This window comes from Hyaena hyaena, unplaced genomic scaffold, assembly GCF_003009895.1.
Source record: "Hyaena hyaena isolate Hyena2069 unplaced genomic scaffold, ASM300989v1 scaffold_74, whole genome shotgun sequence".
Taxonomy (NCBI): domain Eukaryota; kingdom Metazoa; phylum Chordata; class Mammalia; order Carnivora; family Hyaenidae; genus Hyaena; species Hyaena hyaena.
Genome location: NW_024080706.1, coordinates 2,308,808 through 2,335,842, shown reverse-complemented (window position 1 = coordinate 2,335,842; position 27,035 = coordinate 2,308,808). Strand labels below are relative to the sequence as shown.

At 37.1% G+C, this 27,035-nt stretch overlaps 1 protein-coding gene across 1 annotated transcript in view; it reads left to right on the top strand.

Annotated features, from left to right (window-relative positions):
* Positions 1-27,035, top strand: part of CAPRIN1 (cell cycle associated protein 1) — a 39,337-nt gene that overhangs the window by 6,607 nt on the left and 5,695 nt on the right. The window contains exons 3-17 of the mRNA XM_039233351.1: positions 8,989-9,051; positions 9,166-9,252; positions 12,802-13,040; positions 13,124-13,206; positions 16,642-16,779; positions 17,929-17,981; positions 18,060-18,146; positions 19,373-19,528; positions 19,611-19,719; positions 20,763-20,824; positions 21,288-21,398; positions 21,824-21,973; positions 22,865-23,015; positions 25,947-26,141; positions 26,629-26,729. Of these exons, the coding sequence (XP_039089282.1) occupies positions 8,989-9,051; positions 9,166-9,252; positions 12,802-13,040; positions 13,124-13,206; positions 16,642-16,779; positions 17,929-17,981; positions 18,060-18,146; positions 19,373-19,528; positions 19,611-19,719; positions 20,763-20,824; positions 21,288-21,398; positions 21,824-21,973; positions 22,865-23,015; positions 25,947-26,141; positions 26,629-26,729 (1,785 nt within the window). The remainder of the gene's footprint in view (positions 1-8,988; positions 9,052-9,165; positions 9,253-12,801; positions 13,041-13,123; positions 13,207-16,641; positions 16,780-17,928; positions 17,982-18,059; positions 18,147-19,372; positions 19,529-19,610; positions 19,720-20,762; positions 20,825-21,287; positions 21,399-21,823; positions 21,974-22,864; positions 23,016-25,946; positions 26,142-26,628; positions 26,730-27,035) is intronic.

Below are 27,035 nucleotides of genomic sequence, written 5' to 3'. Positions count from 1 at the left end.
CATGAGCCTTGAGATTATGACCTGAGCTGAAATTGGATGCCTAACCAACTGAGCCACCCCGGTGCCCCACAAGTTGAGCGCTTCTGAAATCTTGGTGCTATAAGCACAATTTGTAAATAGTCTTAGGAAGGAGAATAGATGATTCTTTGTATTGGAACCATTATAAAATGATTAAAAATTTCATTGTATTATTCTTAATGTTGTTATCCAGACATAACTGAATAACTGAAATATACTTTAATCATTGGGAAAAAAACCTTTTGGTCTCCATTTTAAATGAATTACAGTTCTCATCTTTTTACATTGATCTAAATCATTCAGTGGTACTGACTCCTAATGAGTAGTTTGGTTAAAACAATTAATTCAAAAGGTACTCGATAAGATTATTGGTAATCATTTGTTTTTCAAAAATGCACAGGCTTTAGACTTCTTAAGAATTCGAAGTAGGTGATGCTAGAACTCTTCAACATTATCCTTTTTTTGTTTTCCTACTAGGGTTAGCTGCTTCCATTCATTCAGGTTTAACTGCATAATTACAACCATGGGCAAGGAATAAGGATTATCTGTTACCTTTTTTCCCCCCTTTTCAGTTGGACAAAAGTCTTGTCAAGTTAAACTCCTGATTACTTATTTGCTTGAAAAATTATCTTACAAATTGTTTTAGAAAATGTCTAATTTACAGACACCTGCGTGGCTCAGTTGGTTAAGCGCCTGACTTGGTTTTGGCTCAGGTCACGATCTCGTGGTTTTGTGAGTTCAGGCCCCGCATCAGGCTCTGAGCCTGCTTGAGATCCTTTCTCTCCATCTCTGCCCCTTCCCCACTTGTGCCGTCTCTGTGTCTCTCAAAATAAATAAACTTAAAAAAATTAAAAAGAAAAAAAGCCCATCTAATTTAGCATCCTCTTACGGTTCTTAGTGTTAAGAAATCCTGCATTCTTGACAAGTGTTTACTCAGTTTCTGCGTTATTCAGTCTTCTAAGGCCTGGTACAATGCTTATTTCTCTGTGAAAGTCTGTTTCATTTTTGAACAACTCTTTAAGATCTTGATGTTAGAGTCACCTCCCAACCCGCCCCTCCCCTGTCCCACCAATGTTTAATACTTGTTTTCTGGAACAGCCCAGACTTCTATGTGAGAAGGATTCCAGCATTTGAAGAGCGCTGTTAATGGATCATCTGTGGATTGTACTATATGTTCTGTCTACCCTCCTTTTTACAATTGAGGAAACTTTTCTTTCTTGTCTCCTGTGAATTTTACTAGCAACTAATTGTTAGTTGAATTGATAGAGGGTGAACAGGAGGCAGTCAGCTGCCTACCATTAAATGGGCAAAATCAGAACTGATGTTTCTAGGTGAAGAACAGGGAATGTAGGGATTTGGGGACTTGAAATAATGTCTAGGAAGTCCACTGAAGAATTATGGAAAGTTGAGAAGAAAAATGTTTGTTTTGTTTTTGCATTTGTCTTTCTATAGGTTTTCAGTACTGCAAAGTGATTTATTCGGCCTGGAGACACAAATAACATATAGATCGGTGCTCTTACTACTTTTATTATTTTAGGCTTTATTTTTAAGTTTTCTGTCTCAGTTTGGAGATCTCCCTTAATTCAGAACAGAAGGTACAGTTTCTTGGGTAACCAAGCTAGTTTTTTCAGATATTGTCCCCTCCGAATCTTTCTTGTTGTGACTGTTTATAATTGTCTAGTTAAAGAATTTTTGATTTTTGGAGTCTCTTGCTATTTCTTTTTAATTGTGTAATTTAAAAAATGTTCTCTTTATTCATTTATGGAATGTCGGATATAAGAGGAAGGAAGGAAGGCTCAGGAGGATAGTTATTCTGGATATTCATCATCTGGCACTCTCACAGCACTGTATTGAATTTTTAAAAAATGATTTCAGTAAAGGGACTTTGGTGGTGAAAAAAATCTTTTGAAAGAGTGGATGCTCTAGGTACTGCAATTAAGTAACCTAATATTACTCTGGAGAAAGGAAGGAGGAAAACAGCAGGGCAAAAATGAAATGTAGAGTCCAGAGTGACCAAAAAGAGGGATGTAATGAGGCACAAATGATTTTTCTGGGATTTATGACCTTAGGCAAGTTACTTACTGCCCTTTCAGTTTCTAATTAGGTGAAATATGATTGATAATAGTCCTTGCTGATAGGGTTAGCTATCTGATATTTTAAATTTGAGTGTCATCTACTGAGTACTGTCAATTATTAAAAGCAACAAAGAAACAGGAGGTAGGTTAGGACTGGGCAGTACTTCTTGGGGGTAATTATTTGTCAGGACCATATATAGTCTTTTGACATTTACTGGGTATTTCACATTTCTCTTCTATGCTCCCCCTGTAGAGACTAGATAATCTGGGAAATGGCCTGATTTTTATCTTAATCATATATGGTGCTATAAGTAAATGTTTAATATTCTTAGGATGCTCAGTGGTTTGAAAAGGAGCCCTAAATAGAATTTCTAGATAGCTATTTCAAGATAGAACGAATCTAAGAAGACAGGTTTTTGTTAGTATTGTGATAGGCTCTCTGATGGAGATTTCCTTTTACTAGGAAAAGAGCTCCATTTTCTAGAAAAAATACTTAATATTCATTTTATGTGGATGATATGTGTAATTAATCAATTTATTAGTACTAGGTGTTAGGCAGCCATGTTCTAGCTTAGGGAAGGATAAAACTGTTTGGAGCCGTTTACTCCTATATTTGCACATTTGCATTCATTGGAGTTCATGTTGGATCAGTCATTGTCAAAGGCAGTTTCTTATTTATATATTGTTTAGTTCATACTGCAGATTTTAATGTCACGTGTGGTTTTTCTTTTTGGACTTAAGTTAAGCCATTTGAATGGGATGTGACAGTAGGAATGAAGCCAGTTAAGTAAGATCGTGTCATTTGTCTCCGAGTAGTCTACTCATGGGACTAGTGCAGGTACATCCTTTCTTCCCCCCACCGCCCCTTTTTTAAATCCCTGAAAGCTACTTTGGAGTGAGCTGGGATTGCAAACCACCCTCATTTTGAAAGGTAGAAAATTAAACCAGTTGATTATCCTATGAGGCTTTCTATTTCTAGTGTAAAATTTGGCACTCACCAATGAGTGTAAGTGCTCTAAACTTCTGGAGTTTGGCTGGCAATGCAAAATTTAATAAAAGTAGTATTATCAATGGAAGACGGTAACCCTTCAATGTTTGGTTCATAAATGGATTTTTTCTTATGTAAGTTTATAAGCTGGTTTAGAAAAACACCATTCAACAAGTTTTCTGAGTTGCTTAACGTTAAACCTTTAAGTAACCAAATTGAGGTTGCCATATAATGTGTTTTATGGTCACAATTTGTATCATATATGATTCAGGATAATTTCTTATTTCTAAGACTCAACTATTACAAGTGAATTACAATGTATTTGACGTAGGTTAGTGTTACTCAAACCTAAGCACACATTAGAATTAACCAGAGGGTTTGACAAAATACAAGTTGCTGGCTCCCACCCCCAGAGTTTCTTATCAGTAGGTCTGGGGTGGTGCCTGAGAACTTACATGTCTTTTTTCCTTTTTAAAGATTTAATTTGGCGGGGGGGGGGGGGGGGGGGGGGGGTGCCTGGGTGGCTCAGTTGGTTAAACATCTGACCTTTGATTTTTGGCTCAGGTCATGATCTCATGGTTTGTGAGTTTGAATCCCACATTGGGTTCTGTGCTGCCAGTGCAGAGCCTGCTTGGGATTCTCTTTCTCTGCCTCTTTCCTGTCAAAAAACAAAAACAATTTAATTTTTTTAAAGTAATTTCTACATCCAACGTGGGCTCTAACTCAACAACCCCAAGATCGGAAGTCGCCTGCTCCATTAACTGAACTAGCCAGGTACCCTGAGAATTCACATTTCTAACCAGTTCCTAGCTGTTGCTGATGTGTTGCTGGTTTGGGGACCACACTTTGGAAATCACTGATTTGTAGACCAATACAGGGTCTCTGCTACGTAGAGATAATTATATGTAATAGCGAACAGAGGTCCCTTTAGTTCAGATTCCATGGTGATAAAAGTCCTATATACCCAAGTAACCAGGAGATCCTGTATTATACAGACAAAGGAAGACAAAAATAAAACTAGTGTCTTTTAATGTAGAATACTTTTTAAATTATCTCTGCAGTCTTATTAGTAAGTTTTGAGTTTCCTCAAATGAAGGCTATTAGGCACTTTGACCAGACTCAACATCTTGCTTTTTTGAAGGTTGGGTAAGGACAAGGGGATAGGATATTTATAACAGTAGTATAGCAAGTGCTAATGGCTGTAGAGGAAAAATTTAAAGCTATCATGAAATTTTTATTTTATTATGGTTAGGAAAATGTTTCATGAAAGACCTATGCTTTTCAAATGTTTCATTTTATTAGTAACATTTTTTAAAATTGATCACTACAGCTGCATTAATTCACATTACCAGGTTTACTAAAGAAGTGTGGTCTGGTTTTGAAAACCCTGTTAAAGATCTTTGAGATTTTTCAATTATGTCATGATTTTTTTAACATATTTCTTCTGTCACAGTAAACTGTCATTTCTTGTGGTGTTAGTGGCAGCCCTCCCTTTAAAAATTATGGCTCTTGGGATGCCTGGGTGGCTCATTCGGTTAAGTGTCCAACTTTGGCTCAGGTCATGATCTTGTAGCCTTGGGTTTGAGCCCTCCATTGGGCTCTATGCTGACAGCTCAGAGCCAGGAGCCTGCTTTGGATTCTATCTCCCCCTCTCTCTCTCTGCCCCTCCCGGCCTGCACGTTGTCTCTCTCTCTCTCTCTCTCCCTCTCTCTTTCTCCCTCTCTCTCTCTCTTTTTCAAAAATAACATTAAATTTTTTTTTAAATTATGGCTCTTATGAATTGAAAACTTGTTATAGCAGTATAAAAATCAAAAGAAACAGATGTATGAATTCTAATGAAATAGATCTTTGTTTTGGCTGTGAAGTCTTTTTACCTATTTTTTGGTGATGGTATTTCATGAAGATGTGTATTGTGAAGCTAAGTTTCACATAGCAGCTGCTTTCCCTTTCTTTTGATTTTTCTTTTACCCTTGTTCCAGTTACTCCTGTGTGATAAATTACTCCAAAACTTATTTCATTTTATCATACACACAGATGTCAGGGATTCAGACAAGGCACATAGTGGGATTGGTGTCTCTGTGCTAATGATTCCTGGGGCCTCAGCTGGGAAGACTAACACTTGTGCACTTCATGTCTGGGGCTTGGGCGAGGAAGATTCTAACACTAGGATTGCTGACCAGAATTATTAAATAAGACTACCTCATAGCTTGGGTTTTTCATAGCATGGCAACCTCAGGGTTATTGGACTTTATTTTTTTTAATTTTTAAAAATGTTTTATTATTTTTTGAGAGAGAGACAGAGCATGAGCAGGGGAGGGGCAGAGAGAGGGAGACACAGAACCCGAAGCAAGCTCCAGGTTCTGAGCTGTCAGCACAGAGCCTGATGTGGGGGGTTGAACCCACAAACTGCAAGAAGGGCTATTAGAGTTCTTCCTTTTTTTTTTTTTTTTTTTAATATTTTTTTAATTTATTTCTAGGAGAGAGAGAGAAAGATAGCGTGAGCAGGGGAGGGTCAGAGAGAGAGGGAGATACAGACTCTGAGACAGGCTCCAGGATCTGAGCTGGCAGCACAGAGCCTGATGCGGGGCTCGAACCCACGAACCGCGAGATCATGACCTAAGCGAAAGTCGGACGCTTAACCGACTAAGCCACCCAGGCGCCCCAGGGCTATTGGACTTCTTAAATGATAGCTTGGGGCTCCAAACACAAGTGTTGTTAGTGACTAGCAAATAGGATAGAGATATATTGCTTTTATGACACGGCCTTGGAAGATCTGCAGGGTCACTTCCACTCTACTCTCGGTTGAATCCTACTTAGTACTATGGCAGAGGAATTGGGCTGGTTCTTAATGGTGCAGTGCCAAGGTCACATTGTAGAGCAGTGTGTAGAACTGCAGTTGTGGCCATTTTTGGAAAATGCAATCTGTCATAGAATTTTGGGTTGGATAAATACTAAATTTGATATTGTGTAGAAAACTGGAGCTTTTCTTTAAAGGTTATTTATTTTGAGAGGGAGAGAGAGAGAGAACGCGCGCGCGTGCGTGCGGGAGAGGGGCATAGAGAGGGAGAGAATTCCAAGCAGGCTCTTCACTCTCAGCATGGAGCCCAGTATGTGGTTGTAATTCATGAACATGAGCTGAAACCAAGACCTGGATGCTTAACCATCTGAGCAACCCAGGTGCCCCTGGAGCTTTTCTACTTTAGGATAGCTTGCCCAGCTATAGGGTAGTATAGATTCATATTCAAGGATTATTATAGGTTAAAGTCCTGGCAGTGTCCTAAAACCTGCCAATCTTAATAGCTTTTTTATAGCATGAAATTTTAACTTTTTTATTATACAAACTGTATAAGTTCATTGCAGAATATCTAAGTGTACAAAACCAAGCAAAAGGAAAAAAGTTCCACCTATAATTTTACCACTCAGGTTACCATTCTTAACATTAAAAAAGCTTTTCATATATGTTTTTACATATAAACCATCCATACTGATTGGCATGTATGGCTTTAAATTCATAAGACATTAAATGATTAAGCTAGGTATATAAAACTCTACCCTGTGAGGGGTATATAGTGCACTCAGCTCTGTAGTAATTTTAGATTTAGCAATGGTTTCTTTGAAGAATGTATAAAAAGGGAAGATAATAAATGCTAGGTGTGAGCGAATAGCAGTTTTTCTTTTGCCTAGTAGTGAATTCAGAATATTTATTGTCCTAGCACTTCATCTTTTCCATTTGCGCATATTCTGTTGTCTGTATATTTCTAAATAGAGGAATCCCGACTCTAACAGTATTATTATACCCTAAGTCATCATTAAAAGCAAATCTTGTTTTTTTATTTCTTAAAAATAGCCCACCCTTTTAAAAAATGAATGAATTATCTTTATTCGTTCTCAGAGAGTGTTCTGAGACAGTTGGGCAGAACTTGCACCTGGATTTAGGACTGCCAGATTAGTGTAAAACACAACTTCATTTTTTAACTGGTAGACTTGAATTTTATACCTCTTTGGCCGGAGGTTATTATGTGAAACAATCTACCTAAGCATAAAATTGGACACTTTGATCAGCCCTTAATGTTTTAATGTTTATCTTTCTTGTATTTGCCTCAAGGTAACTAGAATTTTTAGGCTTTTAGTTTAGGGTGAAATGGTTATGCAAGTTGACTAATGTTTCTGGTGCTAAGAAAATGGATGACTTGACCTAAAACAACTTATTAGTATTGTTTTTAAACTTGTTTCTTGACCCTGAATGTGTTTCATCAGAATTATTTTGTGTTTTGTGGCTAATTTTATTATTGCTAAGGGTAAGGGACAATATGTGTTCATAATTTATTGTGATTATATTAATTGAAAATTTTCCGTCCTTTAAACTAGGTTTCTACTTATTCTTGCTCCTCTGATCTTTATTTTTTATTTACTTTTTTATTAAACATTTTTTTTAAAAATTTTTAATGTTTTCTTTATTTCTGAGAGAGAGAGAGAACGCGTGAGCAGAGAAGGGTCAGAGAGAGAGGGAAATACAGAATCTGAAACAGGCTCCAGGCTCTGAGCTAGCTGTCAGCACAGAGCCCGATACGGGGCTCGAACCCACAAACTGTGAGATCATGACCTGAGCTGAAGTCGGACGCTTAACCGACTGAGCCACCCAGGTGCCCCTTAAACATTTTTTAAATGTCTTTTTGTTTTTTAATGTTTTATTTATTTCTGAGAGAGAGAGACCGCGTGAGCAGGGGAGGGTCAGAGAGAGAGGGAGACACAGAATTGGAAACAGGCTCTAGGCTCTGAGCTGGCTGTCAGCACAGAGCCCGTGTGGGGCTTGAACCCATGAACCGTGAGATCGTGACCTGAGCTGAAGTCGGACGCTTAACCAGCTGAGCCACCCAGGCACCCCTAAGTGTTTATTTTTGAGAGAGAGAGAGAGAGAGGGAGGGAGAGGGAAGGAGGGAGAGAGAGAGAGAGAGGTAGACACAGAATCTAGAGAGAGAGAGAGAGAGGTAGGTAGACACAGAATCAGAGCTGTCAGCAGAGTCCAATGTGGGGCTTGAACTCACAAATCGTGAGATTGTGACTGAGCTGAAGTTGGACGCTTACCTGACTGAACCACGCAGGCGCCCTGAACTCTGACCTTTAAAACAATAACTTGACTGTTGTCAAGAATTGTCAAGAATTCTTGGCTGTTGTATTACCTGAATATCTTTTCTTTGGGGTCTTATCTAAGAGTAGCCTAGCCTGGGAAACTCCCAACATTTTCATTTTAGTGGGGGTGGGGGGTAAGGTGACTTAAACCAGAGGTTAATTTTCTGTTCCCACTGTCATACATTTAAGTCCATTTGTGAGAAAATAAAGCAAAGCTATTGAGTCGTGCACCATCCATAGATGACGTGATAGCTTGGAGTATCATGTTGTTCAAGAGAAATGGATGAGGCATATCAAAGACAGTATGCACGTGGGTTTATTCAGGGAAATACACTCTTTATATTACTTAGTTACACCAATTCTTTGGCAAGGGGTGAGGAAGGGACAAGAATTTAACATGATAAAATGTCTGATATGCTTCTGTAGAAGTAGGATCATAATCAAATTGTGGCCCTCACCCACGTGGGTGGGAACCATTTGTGCAGGCCGTCTGCATATCTTTTTTGAGAAACCTAAATAAGCAGTGTTGTGTCATGTCATTGGCTTGTAACGAATTTGGTTATCATTCAGCGGGGGCTGGAGTATCTAGATTCATTTTTTAGCTCACTAATTATTAAACTAAGTTATTTTATGTACAGACTTAAACTGAAGTTAAAAATTATCTTTACGGCAAGATTTGAGACAAACTTAGAAGATTATATGGGTTTGTTATTTCAGCATTGTTAGGCTGGTATATACTTTAATATGGGGCATAATTCTTTTTTTCTTTTTACATAGGGCAAGCTTGATGATTACCAGGAACGAATGAACAAAGGGGAAAGGCTTAATCAAGATCAGCTGGTAAAGTTGCTACATTTTTATTAAAGATTTTCTGCTCATTATTTTAAATAAGAACATTAATTTTGTGGTTCTTTGTATTTCCAGTAAAGTTGGGTTCTGTCTTTGTTATTTTAGGATGCTGTATCTAAGTACCAGGAAGTTACAAATAACTTGGAGTTCGCAAAAGAATTACAGAGGAGTTTCATGGCATTAAGTCAAGATGTAAGTAAAAGACTATGTTTTATGAAATATTAAAAAGGGAGGCAGAAAATTTTATTTCTTTTCATTTCCATTGATAAGCTCTTTGCAAGATGAGAAGACTAGATCCAGTTATATCTAAGATGCTTTCCAGTTCTGTAAAGTTTAAAGTAACACCTGAAAGATGCCTTTTTAAAATTTTTTAAAAATAATTTATTGTCAAGTTGTCTAACGTACAGTGTATATATCTTGACTTCAGGAGTACATATCCATCATTCATCACTTATATACAACCAATGCTCATCCCAACAAGTGTGCTCCTCAGTGCCCAACTCCCCACCCCCACCAACCTTCAGTTTGTTCTCTGTATTTAAGAGTCTCTTATGGTTTGCCTCTCTCTCTATTTGTAACTTATTTTTCCTTCCCTTTCTCTGTGGTCTATTAAGTTTCTCAAATTTCCACATACGAGTGAAAACCTTTCTCTGAGTGACTTTTTTTTTTAACATTAAACATTTTTTTTTAAATGTTGGTTTATTTTTGAGAGACTGTGAATGGGGGAGGAGCAGAGAGAGAGGGAGACACAGAATCCAAAGCAGGCTGTAGGCTCCAGGCTCTGAGCTGCCTGCACGGAGCCCAGTGTGGGGCTGGAACTCAAAACTGAGAGATCATGACCTGAGCTGAAGTCGGATGCGTAACTGACTGAGCCACCCAGGTCCTCCAGACTGACATATTTCATTTAGCATAATACCCTCCAGTTCCATCCATGTTACTGCAAATGGCAAGATTTTATCTTTTTCATCACCAAGTAGTATTTTATTGTGTGTGTGTGCATGTGTATATATATACCGCATCATCTTTATCCATTCATCATTTGATGGACATTTGGGCTCTGAAAGATTCCTTTTAAAAGGACTGAGTTTCATATATGACAAACATTTATAGTAGTTACCCTGAAGATCTCTAAAAAATTAGCTTGTCTGTACACACACACACACACACACACACACACAGACACAGACAGACACACACACACACAGTGGGCATTTATTTTCCTTTATTCCTAATGACCATCTTATAATTCTGATAAGTATCAGAAAATAGAGTCTTGTTTTTTGGTAATCACTCTCTCCATTAGGGATCTTAAGGAATGTGGCAGACTGGGATACATTGCTCTTGTATCAACTTGTGATCCAACAAAGTAAAGTGGTGATGTGTTTTTCCCATACATCTTTGGATGTGATGGAAACCTTTGGGAACAGGACAAAAATGAAATACAAGCAAAGTCAAATAATTTGAAAGTTGAGACCAGAAAATTAATATCTTTCTGAATTAGTGTTAGCTTATGTGGAGAAAGGCTAACAGCACTGAAATAGAAAGTTGCCTCTGATTTGGTAAAATGAATAAACAAAATAATTTATTATGTGATGAGAGACATTGCATTACAGAGATGAAAAGTTCTGATTCTGGAACGAAACTTTCTGGTTTGAACCTTGTGATTTTGCCACTTTTACTTAATAGTTAGAGGACTTTGAATTACCTAACTTGTCTAACCTTGTATCACTCCGGGTTTTCCAGACTATCAAAAGAGAAGTGGGGGGAGAGGAATGGGGCTATCACAGTGCTTCAGTTTTCTAATGTGTAAAATTGTGATAAAAATGGTACCTCCCTCATCTCAAGGTTGTGCTTAGAGCAGTATTTGATGCATAACTATTATATTTCGTGCACTTATTATTACTTAATTAAATTTGGTTAAAGTTGCAAATATTGATGGTATCCCTCAAAATGAAATAAAGGAAACTTAATTTACACCCAAGTTGGGAATTTCTCCTCTTAGGTCAGATGAATCCTGGCCAATTCCCTTTTCTGATTTTTTTTTTTTTTTTTAACGTGGGTCATAGAAGTAGGATTTGCTATACAATTTAATAATAGAATCAATCTATTTCTAAAACTACTAACACTGTGTAAGTGAAAATACTTGTATTCTGCTTTGCTTTTATGTTAACACTGGTTTTCAGGAACTTTTCATTGGGTCTTTAACTTCATTGGCAGTCTTGTTATTGAACTCTGATCCTTTATCGCACTGTCGCACAAAGGAAAGTTTCCCACAAAAACAACTTTTTTGTTTTGTATTCAGGAATTCTTTAATCAAGTTCCAGTCTACCTTTTCTAGATTTCATATCTCCTTACTTGAACTCCTCATTTTATTCAAAGTGGCATTCTTTATCTTATTTCTTTGGTTTTATTGACTTATTTCATATTCCTGCCTCTGTTCCTATAGTATTTCTGGCTTTTGGCTACTGGTTGCTTCTCTGTTCTAAAATTGTACCCCCTCACCCCCAGTAAGATTGAAGGCTCGTCTAAGGAGTAGATGTTCCTTTCTCCTTGAAAGCTTTCTAGACTGCCCTAGCTTCGATTTCATATCTCTGTTAATATGTACTGTTCACTTGCCACTTACTGCTAAATATCATTTAATCTGCTGCCCTCTCTGCTGCCATCATAGATTTGTCTTATTGTAGACTTCACTGTTCTCCTATGTCTTTCTTCCCTCATTTCTCCCTTTATTATACATTTTGTATGTCTTTATTTTGATGTTCTCTGTTTCAGTTTATCCCAGTGAGGCTTTAGAAAGGGGAGAAGGTAGGAAGGAAAACATTTTCGTGTCTCTTGAAAAGATAGACCTTGCTTTAAAATTCTGACCATTCTTCGACCCGAGTCTGCCACTGGACATGAGAAAAGAGAGACATACTTGAGTTCGGTTGATGCCCTCCCTTCAACCTTCCCAGGAAAGTAAAAGACTAGTAAAAGGAATAGTGGAAAATATATGTGTACTTAGCATTTATTTGTCCTCTACTGCCACCTTCTTTTTCTCTGCCAGCGTCCCCTGATTCATAAAAACAAGTCAGTTTTTGTCACTAGTTTCGAAATGTTGGGATAATATAATATTAGCAGTGGATTGTGAGGAAGCATTGGGGTGAGGAAGCAGTGGTGGGTTTTAGCATCTCTTTTTAAGTCGATAGTAGGTATTTAAAATGAAAATTGTGGACCATTTTTCCACAGAGGAGATGGATATAGGTAAGATTTTTTATTGTTGCAGTACTTAGGTTTCTTTTTCAATTGACTCGGGCTTAATTAGAAATTTTATAGTTTTGATTATGAAAAATTTCAAAACAAAGGAATATAATGAACACCTCTATACCCATACCCATCTTTTGTAGTTTTTATCTCATGGAGAGTTCTGCCTCATATATACCCATACCTACTCCCTTGTTCCCTGTCAGCTAGATTATTTTGAAGCAAATCCCAAACATCATTTTATTGGCAACATTTCAGTGGTATGCCACTGAAATATTTTATACAGAAAGATGTGTTCTGAATTTCTAACACCTGCTTAAAACAGATGATGTTATTAAATACTAAACTCTTATTTGTAAGTTAGGAATCTTCATTTTGTGTATCAGGGTCACATAACTCATCGAGTAAAGTCTTGTTTCTGTTGGACATGAAATTGGTTGAACTAAACTGGGAGTTTTGTGAAATTCATTTTAACGTCGTATGCTTTATATTTTCACGCAGATTCAGAAAACAATAAAGAAGACTGCGCGTCGGGAGCAGCTTATGAGAGAAGAGGCAGAACAAAAACGTTTAAAAACTGTACTTGAGCTCCAATATGTTTTGGACAAATTGGGAGACGATGAGGTGCGAACTGACCTGAAGCAAGGATTGAATGGAGTGCCCATCTTGTCTGAGGAGGAATTGTCATTGTTGGATGAATTCTACAAATTAGCAGACCCTGAACGGGACATGAGCTTGAGGTATAGTGGTATTTGATAGTAGAAACTTCAAAATGTTGATTGACAACTAAAATGTAATTAATTAGCTTTTTAATTATTATAAGGTTAAATGAGCAGTATGAACATGCCTCCATTCACCTGTGGGACTTGCTGGAAGGGAAGGAAAAGTCTGTATGTGGAACAACCTGTGAGTATTAAAATTTTTTAAAATACTAAGAATCTTTAAAATTTAGGTTTTTTTTTTTAAAAAGAAATGTTTATTGAATACATTTTAGAACTGTGTAACAAACATTCACCTACTGTTTACTTTTTGGTTTATTTCCTTTTTTCCTTCCGTGTGTGTGTGTGTGTGTGTGTGTGTGCGTGCGCGCGCACGCGCGCGTGTGTATAGTAAAACCCCAGCATGAGTCAGTAAATCTGCCGAAATGGGAATCCTGACTTAACATGATTTTGTTTGAATCTTACTTTCTGCCTGAGGTAGACAGATTAATACTGAATAGACTTTCTAGGGTTCTTTGTATTAGATAAGGACTGGTTTTTCCTCATGGCTGAAAAAATGCTGCACCTCATACATTTTACTCATGGCCATTGCCTTCGTCTTTCTTTAGTTTTTCATAGACTGCTGCTAATTTGAGGACATTAATTCTTTTGTATTTTTGAAAATCTTAACCTCAGATATGTAATGTTTATTGATTTTAAGGAAAACGAAGGACATTTAAGCTTCACTTGCTCAGTAAATTAGGAATTTTAGGTTTATTCCCTTAGTAAATAATAGATTCTTATCTTTGCTATTTACAAAGGTGGTTTAAGGAAGTAGATTTTTGAACATCTTAAGGTAAAAGTGTTTATGCCTTATTTTTAGCTGTTTGGCAAAAAAAGTTAAATTTTATTAAGGCTTTAATTGGCAACACTGTGATGTATTTGCTTTAAAGAAATGGGTAAATCAAATATGAAGAAACAACTCTTTTATATCTTTTCATTTAAGAAATAATTTTCTTGGGGCACCGGGATGGCTCAGTCGTTTAAGTGTCTGACTCTTGATTTTGGCTCAGGTCATGGTCTCCTAGTTCGTGAGGTTGAGCCCCGTGTAGGGCTCTGTGCTGCTCAGAGCCTGCTTGGAATTATCTCTCTCTCCCTCTCTCTCTGCCCCTTTCCCTACTGTGCCCATTTCTCCTCCACAAAATAAACAAACATTTTTTTTTTTAATATTTTTATTTTATTTCTAGGAGAGAGAGAGAGAGAGATAGACAGCGTGAGCAGGGGAGGGTCAGAGAGAGAGGGAGTCACAGACTGAAACAGGCTCCAGGCACAAACATTTTTTTAAAAAGAATTTTTCAGGGCGTTGGGGTTGCTCAGTTGTTTGGGTGTCTGATTTCAGCTTAGGTCATGATCTCACAGTTTGTGGGTTTGAGCCCTGTGTTGGGCTCTCTGCTTTCTGAGCAGAGACCATTTAGGATCCTCTGTCTCCCTCTCTCTGCCCTACCCGCACATGTGCGCATGTTCTCTCTCTCTCAAAAAAAAATTAAAAAAAATTTTTTTTCTTAGTTTGTTAACTTGTGTTGTGTACTGTATTTCTTTGTAAGGAAATCTTTTTGGCCTTTTGATTTTAGTTCTGCCACAAATAGGTACGTTAAGTTTGGGAAGAAATTTCCATATGTGTATAAACTTACTAGCTTAAAGTAGTTTCAGGTTAAGCTTGATCAATTTTTCATGAGCATTATTGATGAGTAACAAGGGTTAAATGTATAAGCTTATAGATTGTTTTTGGTGTTATTTAGTCTAGTCTTGTTTACTTATCTTAGGAATGCAATGTCTTTATAGCTAATGAAAAAGTACTAATGTATTAGAGTTAGTGTTTTTATATGCATAGGTTTTGTTTTTAATGTTTATTTATATTGAGAAAAGGAGAGGGAGAATCTCAAGCAGACTCTGTGCTGTCAGCACAGAGCCTGACGCCGGGGCTCAAACTCACAAACTATGAGATCATGACCTGAGCCGAAATCAAGAGTCAGACACTTAACCTACTGAGAGTGCCACCCAGGTGGTCCCTCATGCATACATTTTTAAAAATGAATAGTTCTGGGTCATGAGCCTTAGAAGTGGGGGAAGGAAAACATGAAATGTTTGGCATAGAAAAAGTTGTTAGTAGTTTTATTGTTAATACAGTGAATTTTACGATATTTTAATATAGTCCTGGGAAGTTTTGTTTTTCTGTGTGGTGACTGATTAGGGAATAGGTACATTCTACGTATGTAGGTATATTCTATATTTACAAGGTCAGGAAATTGAGATTATTTTTGTTTTGTTTTGTTTTGGGTGAGGGAGAAGAGAGAATCTTCAGCAGCCTCCGTGCTCAGTGAGGAGCCTGAGGCCAGGTTCTATCTGACCTGAGCCCAAATCAAGAGTAGATGCTTAACCGACTGAGCCACCCAGGCAACCTTAGATGAATTTTGACACACACCATCACCTGCTGCCCTACCCTCTTTTTTTTTTTCTTTTTTAAATTTATTTCTAGTTAGAGAGAGAGAGAGAGAGAGACACAGCGTGAGCAGGGGAGCAGGGGAGGGTCAGAGAGAGAGGGAGTGACACACTCTGAAACAGGCTCCAGGCTCTGAGCTGGCAGCCAGCACAGAGCCCGACGCGGGGCTCGTACCCAAGAACCGTGAGATCATGACCTAAGCGAAAGTTGGACGCTTAACCGACTAAGCCACCCAGGCGCCCCTGCCCTACCCTCTTAAATCTTAGTGTGTACCAAATTGTGACAGTTTTTGCCTTTTAGATATCTTCTGAATCTGTCTCTCCTCCTTTTCTCCCTGTCTCTTTTCTAGTGGACTCAGTCTCTTAGTTGAATTCACCGTCCCCATCCCTCTTTAAGAATTTTTAATGGCTTTCTTTTCAGTTACATTTTACATACGTTTGTCTTTAAAGATCTTGTATGTTCTAACTCCTTTCAGTTTCTTCAGCCTAGTCTGTATGCTTTTTCTTCCTCCTTATTCTTCCTCAGCCACAGTGCATGCTTTCATTTTCTTGTATTTGGCAGCCTTTTTCTATATCCTTATCCTTTTACAAGGGCTTTGTAAATGCTGTTGCCTCTGCCTTGAAACACTTCTTTCTACTACTCATCTTCTAGATCTCTGCTCTTGTAGCACTCACACACCAGGAAAGCCTCCTGTGCCGCTTAGGTTCAGTCCATTGTACCTCTTTGAAGTATTTTTCACAGATGTGATTTTACTGTTTTTGTATCTGATAACCCTTCTCTATTGGACTGTAAACTTAGGGCAGATATTGTATCTTTTACATACTTTGTATGTAAATGTGCCTAGCACATTGCCTAACATATAGGTAGGTGCTAAATAAAAATGAATAAATGATAACTGTCAGCTTTTTTTTTTTTTTTGCAATGACTTTCATAGAATAAATGAGTTTAATACTAATAGGTTTTTCTTGTTCTTTGTCATTCCATAATTTCTGTCCTTAGTGGACTTTAATGTTTTTTGTATGTATGGTTCAGTAACAGTTGATAAGGTTTTTTTTCTTACCACAATATTTTGTAGCATGTTGAATCTTACTCAGGTCAGGCATACCCAATAGTCTAACATGATAATTCATGTTGTATTTTTAGATAAAGCTCTAAAGGAGATTGTTGAGCGTGTTTTCCAGTCAAACTACTTTGATAGCACCCACAACCACCAGAATGGGCTATGTGAGGAAGAAGAGGCGGCCTCAGCACCTGCAGCTGAAGACCAGGTAGCTGAAGCTGGTGAGTACTTATGTGTATATGAACTGTAGTTTAGGAATCCTGGTTTTACTCTTCCTTTGCCACAAGTTCAAGCTATTCATTTATATAGTTATGTATGCACATTGAGATTTTTAAGGAAACCTTAAACAAAACAAAATATTAAAACCATGCATATTAAGAATAATTCCCAGAGGTATTAAATATCAGTCACTTACTTACTGGTTTTCATCACTGTTACAAACTGATACTTCTTTTGTTGCAATATTGGTTGCCTGGAGTACAGATGAAGGGAAGTGTTTTAGGACTTTTTAAGTACCTTTTGGCTGACATACCTAGATTTATTGTTGTTTACCATGCTAATATATGGATAGTATGAGGATGTGTGTGTTTTAAATGATGGGGAGATTATAACTCTATAATCTTGAACTGTAAATTTCTCAATGGCAAGGGATCTTTTCTAATTAACTTCAGTACAACACTAATTTGTAGGTAAACACTTACCAGGAGTACTTTTATGATAATTTGATTAATAAAATTCTGAGTACCATTGGAACCATTGTCAGAACATGAATTCTGAAATGGTTAAAAAGAATCAGACTGCCTAGATTGAAGTCTTGGCTTTGACGCTGATTAGCTGTGTAACTTTGGGCAAGTGACTGAATTTCTCTCCATCTCAGGTTCTGTTGTGAAAGTGGTACATGAAGTATGTATATGGTGCCTCGCACTTAGTAAGCACTTTATACAAGTCTTAGCTATTAGGTTGAAATGAGAAGGGAAGATTGCACATTGGTGGAATTTATAGTTGCAGATCAACATAAGGAAGTCTCCTCCCCATCCCCCTCCAACCACTTTTACCAAGTAGATTAAAATAGTGAGATTTTGATCTGTATGCTGCTTTCTGATATTACTCTAGCTTTTTATTGGTGTTATACCTAATCCCAAATAACTACTCTTGAGCCTAGTTTATTCTAGAATAAATAGTATAGAAAACTCTTTCTAAATATATTATTGTAAGAATGATGGAATACAGAAATTTACTGCTAATTATTATAACTTTATAAATAAATTCTGGATGTTTGATGTAAACTGTTAACTTGTTTGGAGTCTAAATGAATTGTTAATTAAAAAAATTTTTCTTACACCCATTTATATGCATTTTTAACTTCTTAGAACCTGAGCCAGCAGAAGAATACACGGAACAAAGCGAAGTTGAATCAACAGAGGTATGATTTTTTATTTAATGCTAGCTTTCTTTTTCTGCCTTTCAAACAGAGTTCTCAAACATTTATTTTGCTTTGCAGTATGTAAATAGGCAATTTATGGCAGAAACACAGTTCAGCAGTGGTGAAAAGGAGCAAGTAGATGAGTGGACAGTTGAAACAGTTGAGGTAAGAGTTCTCTCAGTTGCGAAGTTGGTCTTTTGTTTTAATTAGTCATTTTTAGGGGTGCCTGGGTGGCTCAGTCAGTTAGGCAGCCGACTTTGGCTCAGGTCATGATCTCATGGTCTGTGGGTTCGAGCCCTGCATCGGGCTCTGTGCTGACAGCTCGGAGCCTGGAGCCTGTTTCAGATTCTGTGTCTCCTCCTCTCTCTGCCCCTCCCCCACTCAAGCTCTGTCTCTCTCTGTCTCAAAAATAACATAAACATTAAAAAAAATTAGTCTTTTTTATCTCTCCTCAGCACAAATTAAGATTTAAAATTTTGCATTATTAGCACATTTACTGTCATATTAAACTGATTAAATATGACAGGATCATTATGTTTAAAAAGCAATTTATTTATCCCTGTGTATGTTTAATAGAATTTTTGCTTTGCTGATCTAGCCAAAGAAAATTTATATGAAGTTATCTGTGGAAGTGGGGAAAAAAAGTTATCTAGGATTATTACAGTATATGATTTTCTATTGTTGATGCCAGGCTGCTGTTTAAAAATCTGGGCTTTCACATGGAGAAAAGCCCCACCTTCCAGGGGATATGTTGGAGTGTCCTCTTAGACTCCTCCTTTTCCCTAATGCTGTAGACTTCTTGCAATGTTTCCTAATTCTGTCCCTTAATTGACATTACCGTTTTTCAGGTCCTCATGTCTAGTTCAGAGGCCCTCTTCATATTTTTTTCTGACTGCCTCAGGCCATCCTATTCACTTTTACAGGTCAATTATTAGAAAAGCTAGTTTTGGTTAAGTTACTTTTTTCTCTTGAAACTCTTTGATGGTGCTGTGTTGATGACAATAGTAAGTAACTTTCCTTGAGTGCTATTTATCAGGTACTGAGGTGGATATGTATTTGATAAATATAAGTTTACTTACTATAGAAAGCAGAGCAGTTTAAGCACAATATGTTTTTTTAGGAAGTAAGCATGGGTAGTCATTCTTTTGAAAGCAGTTTATAAAGTAAATCTGAAAAGCTACATGGTGATCCTGTGGAATAGGGAATACTGTAGAAGAGATAGCACTGAATGTTAAATTTGGGATAATTGTGGTTAGTTGGAGTAACTACATTAAAGCCTACTATCTTGTTTATGTGCTGTATATTTATAGTTCAGGGATCTGTTGTGATGGTCATGAATGGAGCTCTTTGATTCTACCAGTCTGCATCTCCCCCCACTGCTTCCACTTTAGGTGGTAAATTCACTCCAGCAGCAGCCTCAGGCTGCATCTCCTTCAGTACCAGAGCCCCACTCTTTGACTCCGGTGGCCCAGGCAGATCCCCTTGTGAGAAGACAGCGAGTCCAGGATCTTATGGCGCAAATGCAGGGGCCCTATAATTTCATACAGGTAGGTGCAGTTTAGTCAGACACTAACTAACTGAAAGCTTATGTGTTTACATTATTTAATTCCGTTATATCCTAACTTGTAGGATTCAATGCTGGATTTTGAAAACCAGACACTTGATCCTGCCATTGTATCTGCACAGCCTATGAATCCAACACAAAACATGGATATGCCCCAGCTGGTTTGCCCTCCAGGTTAGTAATCGTACATTTTTTTATGAGAAATATAGGGCCAGTACTTTCAGGTTTTGTAAAGAATGTGAAAATGAATTTTCCCTTTTTAACATCTGCTTAACTTTTAGATCTTGTGTCTTTTAATTTGATAAGAAGTGTTCTTTTTTCCTATAATACGAATAACTATGGTTCTGTTTTTTTAAGCTTTTTATTGTCATATAGATTTAAATATGTGAAAATGTAGAGTTTGGAGAGTTTTCACAAACTGAACACACCAGCACCCAGAAATGGAACGTTATCTGTACCCCAGAAGCCTATTTGTGTCCACTTCCAGTCACTAGTTATCCTCTCTTCCAGCCCCGTGGGAACTATTTCCTATAATTTATATAGATGAAATTTTGCTTGGCTTTTTAAATTTCAAAACTATTTTTGGCATAAAAATAATAGAGGTGTTCTTCTCTGAAGGATGGTTGCTTTTTAGGAGAATTTCTGAACATTTTGTAACTTAAGTAAAAATGAGATGCAACAGTGTAAGTGGGTAAGAGGATGCTTAAGAGGAAAGGAGAAGGTGAGTGAAAAGACAAAATGAAGTTTTAAACTCTTACTAGTCTTACACCATCATTAGAAATAGTAGCCTAAATAGAGTTGTTGGTGTCTTATATTGGGTTAAGTGGACCATCTTTCTCAAGGACATTAGTAATTTTGAGTCTTGTTTTTTTTCTCCCCCCCAGAACATGTCATTAAGGGCACAAAAGTTGGAACTATGTAAAATAACATATTTATTAAGTCTTCAGTTTTGTAAAAGGAGTTGCTGAATAAAAGCATGTTTAATACAGTTAATTTGGTAGTTAAGATTTCTCCAAAGTGAAGGGAGCTCCTATCTCTGTAATATCTCTACCAAGAGTTAGAGAACATATCAGGGTTATGCCTTCTAGAAGCGAAAGCAGTTGTGAGAGTTTGACTAATAATGACCACCAGGGAACCAGATGCTTACTTGAAAGCTAAAATCCTGCCTATACGTTCCTACTGATTTTCATGATCACCAATTTTGGTCAATTTTGCAGTTCATTCTGAATCTAGACTTGCTCAGCCTAATCAAGTTCCTGTACAACCAGAAGCTACACAGGTAGGAATGATAGAAATATTGTTGCACATTTGTTTTTAATCAGTTCTTGGATCTCTTTCTTTAATTAGCTTAATGAGGTCAGGTATAAATTTTAACATTGTACAAATCTGGCATGGGTAGCTGTCTACCTTTATTTTCATGTTTACATTTACCTTTGTATTACTGATGTAAAATTTTTTTTGGTTAAATCTTGTGTTTATGATAATAAGAAAGATGCATTTTAAATTTTGAACTGAGTAGAATTTGAGAAGACACATTTTAAATTTCATAATTCTACAATTTAGTGTAGGTGTTGCCATTTAGACGCATTTGTAGGGGACTTCATAACTGGACTTGGATGTATTTTTGCAGTCGTTAGGTTTTATAGTTTACTTAACAGGTGTATCTGTCTACTTCTTAGCCCTGTCTGTATTAGAGTTGGTTTATAACAGAAAGCAGCTTTGATTGCTTTATTTCTGTGTAGGTTCCTTTGGTTTCATCCACAAGTGAGGGGTATACAGCATCTCAACCCTTGTACCAGCCTTCTCATGCTACAGAGCAACGACCACAAAAGGAACCGATTGACCAGATTCAGGCAAGTTTCTGTTACTAGGTAACATAAACTTGATGAGGCACTTACTCATGAATTGGGCAGAGGTAAATTACTGTTAATATTGTGATTCTTTATATCTAAAGCATGCAATACAGTATTTTGCTGTTATAAAATAGTTAATTTTTTTTTAAGTTTACTTATTTTGAGAGAGAGAGAAAACATGAATGGGGGATGGGAATAGAGAGGGAGAGAGAATCCCAAGCAGGCTCCATGCTGTCAGCACAGAGCCCAACGTGGGGCTCGAACTCAGGAACTGTGAGATCATGAGCTGAAATCAGGAGTTAGATGCTTAACTGACTGAGCCACCCAGACCTCCCAGTTGAATTTCTTCACATACTAAGACTTGGATAGTAGACTTGGCTAAATTTATTTTACCACTAAAGTGCATCTATTCACTTTGTGTTTAGGCAACAATCTCTTTAAATACAGACCAGACTACAGCATCATCATCCCTTCCGGCTGCTTCTCAGCCTCAGGTGTTCCAGGCTGGGACGAGCAAACCGTTACATAGCAGTGGAATCAATGTAAACGCAGCTCCATTCCAGTCCATGCAAACGGTATGTAAATTAATTAAACTAACATTAAATGTTAGTGTGTACTAGTGTGTACTATCATCATGCCAGAGTCTCCAACGAAAAAGTCTTCATTTAACTTTGTGCTTGAGTGTGCCTCTACCCAACTATAGCGTATATTTAATTGATAAACTCTGATTTTTCCCTCTCCCAGATATAAATGTGAGTCTTGGGAGTTATGTGCTCTCATATTTTCCTGTTTTGTAGTTTCATCCTTTTGATTAACAAAAATAAACATGCAGAAAAGTAGACTACGGTGTCATATATAAATCATTACCGAGATTTAACAATAGTCTACATTTTCCTGTATTTGTTTAATCTTTCAGTTTACTTGCAGTTTCTCATAGTGAATTTCACCTATTATGATACTTCATCCTGGTTTTTCAGTAAGCATCTCTAAATTGTAGAATTTCTAGAAAATGATGAGAATACTGTAATTAATGGGATACAGTTAAATCAGGGCTCGTGGGAAAGTTTATAAGGTTAATTAAAATATTAACTTTTGGTTAAAATGTCAGTAAAAAAATCTAAATAAATAAAAAATTCAACTCAAAGTTCATAGAATTAATTTCTATAAGTAACATTGTATCAGTGGTTTGCATCTCTTAAAAAAGATTTCTTCTTTACAATAACATTTCCAAGACTGCTGATTTTTGTCTTTTTAGATTTTGATCTCCACTTATGCTTTCTTTTAAGTGCTGTATGGTGTATGTGTATTTATATAAGTATAAATATGTATATGGGGGGAATATGTGTGTTTGAGACTTCTGTAATGTACTTACATTTTTCGGTAAAACCAGTATTGAGGTCTGCTATGTTAAAAAGGAAATTATTAGCATCTTTAAGAGGATGAAGTAATCATTTATTTACTTACAGGTGTTCAATATGAATGCCCCAGTTCCTCCTGTTAATGAACCAGAAACTTTGAAACAGCAGAATCAGTACCAGGCCAGTTATAACCAGAGCTTTTCTAGTCAGCCTCACCAAGTAGAACAAACGGACCTTCAGCAAGAACAGCTTCAAACAGGTAGGAAAACCGGGGTCCCTTCCTTGGCTGTGTGCTTTCCAACACCATTACTGACAGTGTTAGGAGGGCTTACACGTTAAAGTGGCAGTGTCCAGGAGTTTTTGTTTTAGTAGTAGACTTTATGGATTTTTTGTTGCAGATCCTGAATTAAATCAAGTCCATATTTATTGTATGTGAATTACGTGCACTTTTCTTTGGAGGCCTTAAACCCATTTTCCTTTGGTCAGTAAGCTTTCATAATATCCCTCTTTCATTCCATGATTTTAGTAGAACTTGTTATTTTGGATTATGATCAACTTTACTTTTAATTGCTAATTAATTGAAGCCAACTAGCAGGATACCTGGTAGGTAGTAAGTTAGTTATACAAAGTTAAGAAGCAGTAAGGAGTTGGGTTGGTTGTCAGTGTGCTAATTATAATCAGAGTAAAACATGCAAAAACCTTGTGGTGGCTGCATTTGGTAGAACTAGGTTGAAACAAAATTCTTGTTGGCAAGTGAGGTTATACATAAGTTGGCTGTTGGCTTTAAGTTGACCACATCTGTCATAATAATGTAGATAGAGATATCTTAGATTGCTTAACTTTGTAAGACATATTAAATACCTGCTTAGGTCTTTGGTTATTTATTTTTTAATGTTTTATTTATTTCTAGGAGAGAGAGACAGCGTGAGCAGGAGAGGGTCAGAGAGAGAGGGAGTCATAGACTCTGAAACAGTCTCCAGGCTCTGAGCTGGCAGTCAGCACAGAGCCCGACGCGGGGCCCCACGAAGAGTGAGATCATGACCTAAGCGAAAGTCGAACGCTTAACCGACTAAGCCACCCAGGCGTCCCAGGTCTTTGGTTATTTAAATCCTCAGTTGTTTAATTGGGATCCCACAACAAACTAGCAAACCTTGCTAAAATCATAGGAGTTAATAGTTTAGTTTTACCAGACTGACTGAAAGAACTATGAAATATTCTAATTGTCTAATTTCTTGATAGACTTTGATGAACATTATGGGGTTTTCAGTACTGAATTCTTACATATCCCTATAGTATTCAGCATCCACTAATTAGTAGGAAGTTTGAATCAGCCTGTAATCTGATAGATATTTATCCATTATGCTATTTTTGTTCAGCTTCTGAATGATATAGTTGGGCTTTATGTTCAGGCTCCTTTAATTACTGCCATGTACTCATAAGCATGTCAGCACAATGTCTGTAGGCCCCCAGTACGTCTGTAGTATCTAGTTAGGAACAACACGAAAAAACGATATGGCAGAATCTGGCTATTTATGGACTTCCAGTTTATGCTGTACAAACACTTCAATAGAAATTTTGGGGTTTTTGGGGTGCCTGGTGGCTCAGTTGGTTAAGCGTCCAACTTCAGCTTAGGTCATGATCTCACGGTCTGTGAGTTCGAGCCCCACGTTGGGCTCTGTGCTGACAGCTCAGAGCCTGGAGCCTGCTTCAGATTCTGTATCTCCGTCTCTCTCTATGCCCCTGCCCCACTTGTGCTCTGTCTCTTGCTCTCAAAAATAAATAAAATGTTTAAAAAAAAAAAATGATTTTAAAAAAAAAGAAATTCTGGGGTTTTTGTTGTTGTTTTTTAAGGAATTCTGGTATTTTAAAATAAAGACCACATTTTAATTGTATGAGTTTTATTTATTGCTGTGAGTTTTCTTGCAGTGAAATTTGACCAAGACTAATAAAATTCTTACTGATAAAAAGTGAGTTGAAAATTCACTTCCTTTGACCACTCTCTACATGTGTATGAATGAATCTTTTTAGATAGAAAATGTTTATCTGTAATCGTGATATTTGCCTGTAATTTTAAATTTGAGGAATGTAGTGAAAGGCGTCTGTGTAGAAAGATCACAGTGAATAGTGTAATTAGTCCATTAATTGGATAGTTCAAATAGGAGCCATGACAACCCTTCTCCTAGGTATACTTTGGCATTTTCATTGCAAAATAGCATTTTAAAAATTGATGAATGTATTTGGGGTTTCCTGAGGCCATAAAATATATCCGGTCAGGTTTTTAAAGAGTTATACCACCTTTTCTCTCTGCCTAAACATGAGAGATTTGGGCTGGCTGTTTTTGTTCCTGGGTAGTGGACCTTCTTCTAGTCTATACCTTCCTCCCCTCCCAAAGGTACTGTTCGTATCCTGTCTTTTCTCCCCGGTGAATTATGAACATTGCTTAATGCCCAGAAGGTACCTCTAGACTTAAGTTTTGAAGATTTCTAGATTCTAGACTTCTCCCCATTGTGGAAGAAGGGGGTGTGCAAGGTAGTGTGAACCGTCTAGAATCTTTTCTTTACCTCATCAGGTTGAGTGCCAGTGTGAGTACTATTTAATGGTCTTCTAAATTGGTTGTATTTTAAAAGTACTTGAAATGGAATCAGGCATTAAAGGAGGTATAAGTTGAAGATTTCTGCTTTACCTTCATAATTGACTGAATATTCTACCATATGGTTGTTTAGCTATTGGAGAGTGTGGTTTTGTATGTTTCATTAAGTATCAAGGGAAATTTAAAAGAATAAGAAAGCTTCTACTACTAAGCTTTATAGTGAAAAAAAAAATGGTACACAGTGGTAATTGTACTGTTATAGTATGTAAGATCTTTGGAATTATTGTGAGTCTCTTGTGCTCATAGGCAGATGCCTCTCAGAAAATGTATAATAATACAGGTTTTCATTCCATTTGGGAGGACAGAATTTTGTGCTCTCACACATTGTGTGCTTCCAAGGGTTTGGAACTCTTGTTGGATAATTGCTTAATATATGGGCTGGAGAAAAATAGGGACCTAATGTGTAATTTTCCTTGTAAATATGAAAATTTATTTGAAGATAATTTGAGAAAGTATAAGACACTTCTGAACGCAGAAAATGTGAAAGAAAAATTGTAATGAGCTGTGTGTGTGTGTATAAATTTTTTCTTTTTATCATAGTGGTTGGCACTTACCATGGTTCCCAGGACCAGCCCCATCAAGTGACTGGTAACCACCAGCAGCCTCCCCAGCAGAACACTGGATTTCCACGTAGCAGTCAGCCCTATTACAACAGTCGTGGTGTGTCTCGTGGTGGTTCCCGTGGTGCTAGAGGCTTAATGAATGGATATAGGGGCCCTGCCAATGGATTCAGAGGTAAAGAAAAAAAAGTAGCAAGTTCATGTTCCTTTTTGATTTGTAAAATAGAAACATGTTATATAGTTTTTGGGAAAAAGATGTATCTCTTTGCATTAACCTTTTATGTACAATTCAAACATTTTTAGTATATTATAGGTAGTTAAATTGACAACATTGGTAATGAGTGTTTTTGTATATGTAAAATCCATGTCTTCCATGTCTCCAAGGGGATAATTGCTTTCCATTATCAGACTTTATGTTTTTTTTTGTTTTTTGTTTTTGTTTTTCGGTATGTGGGGGGTGTGTGTGCATGGATGGGTGAAAATGTTCTCTTCTAAGGAAATTAACACTCAAAAATTTAGGAACAGATTGAATCAGGATGGGAAATTAGAAATTAATTTGAATAACTGGCATGGCTTATAATTTTTCAGTTCTTCCCTTATTAGTAAGAAAGTAGAAGTTCCTTGAATAGATAAGAAAATTGTTTTCTTGTCCTAAATTTTAGGAGGATATGATGGATACCGTCCTTCATTCTCTAATACTCCAAACAGTGGTTACACACAGTCCCAGTTCAGTGCTCCCCGGGACTACTCTGGCTATCAACGGGTAGGTAGAAGGTGCTTTAAAATAATACCTGACCTAAGTAAACCAATGAAATAGACTGATGGGGTTGTTTGGACTTAGGTAACTAAGGAATTTGAGGCTATTTTGCACCTTTGTACAAGGTACTTTATTATGGAAAATGATGACTTTTTGCTTTTCCTAGCACTCAGTATAGGTATTCATTTTTTAGAGTCTGTTAAAATTGGAATGATTTTACGCCCTGTTGGTGGGAATACAAATTGGTGCAGCCACTATGAAAACAGTATGGAGGTTCCTTAAAAAACTAAAAACAGAATTATCATATGATCT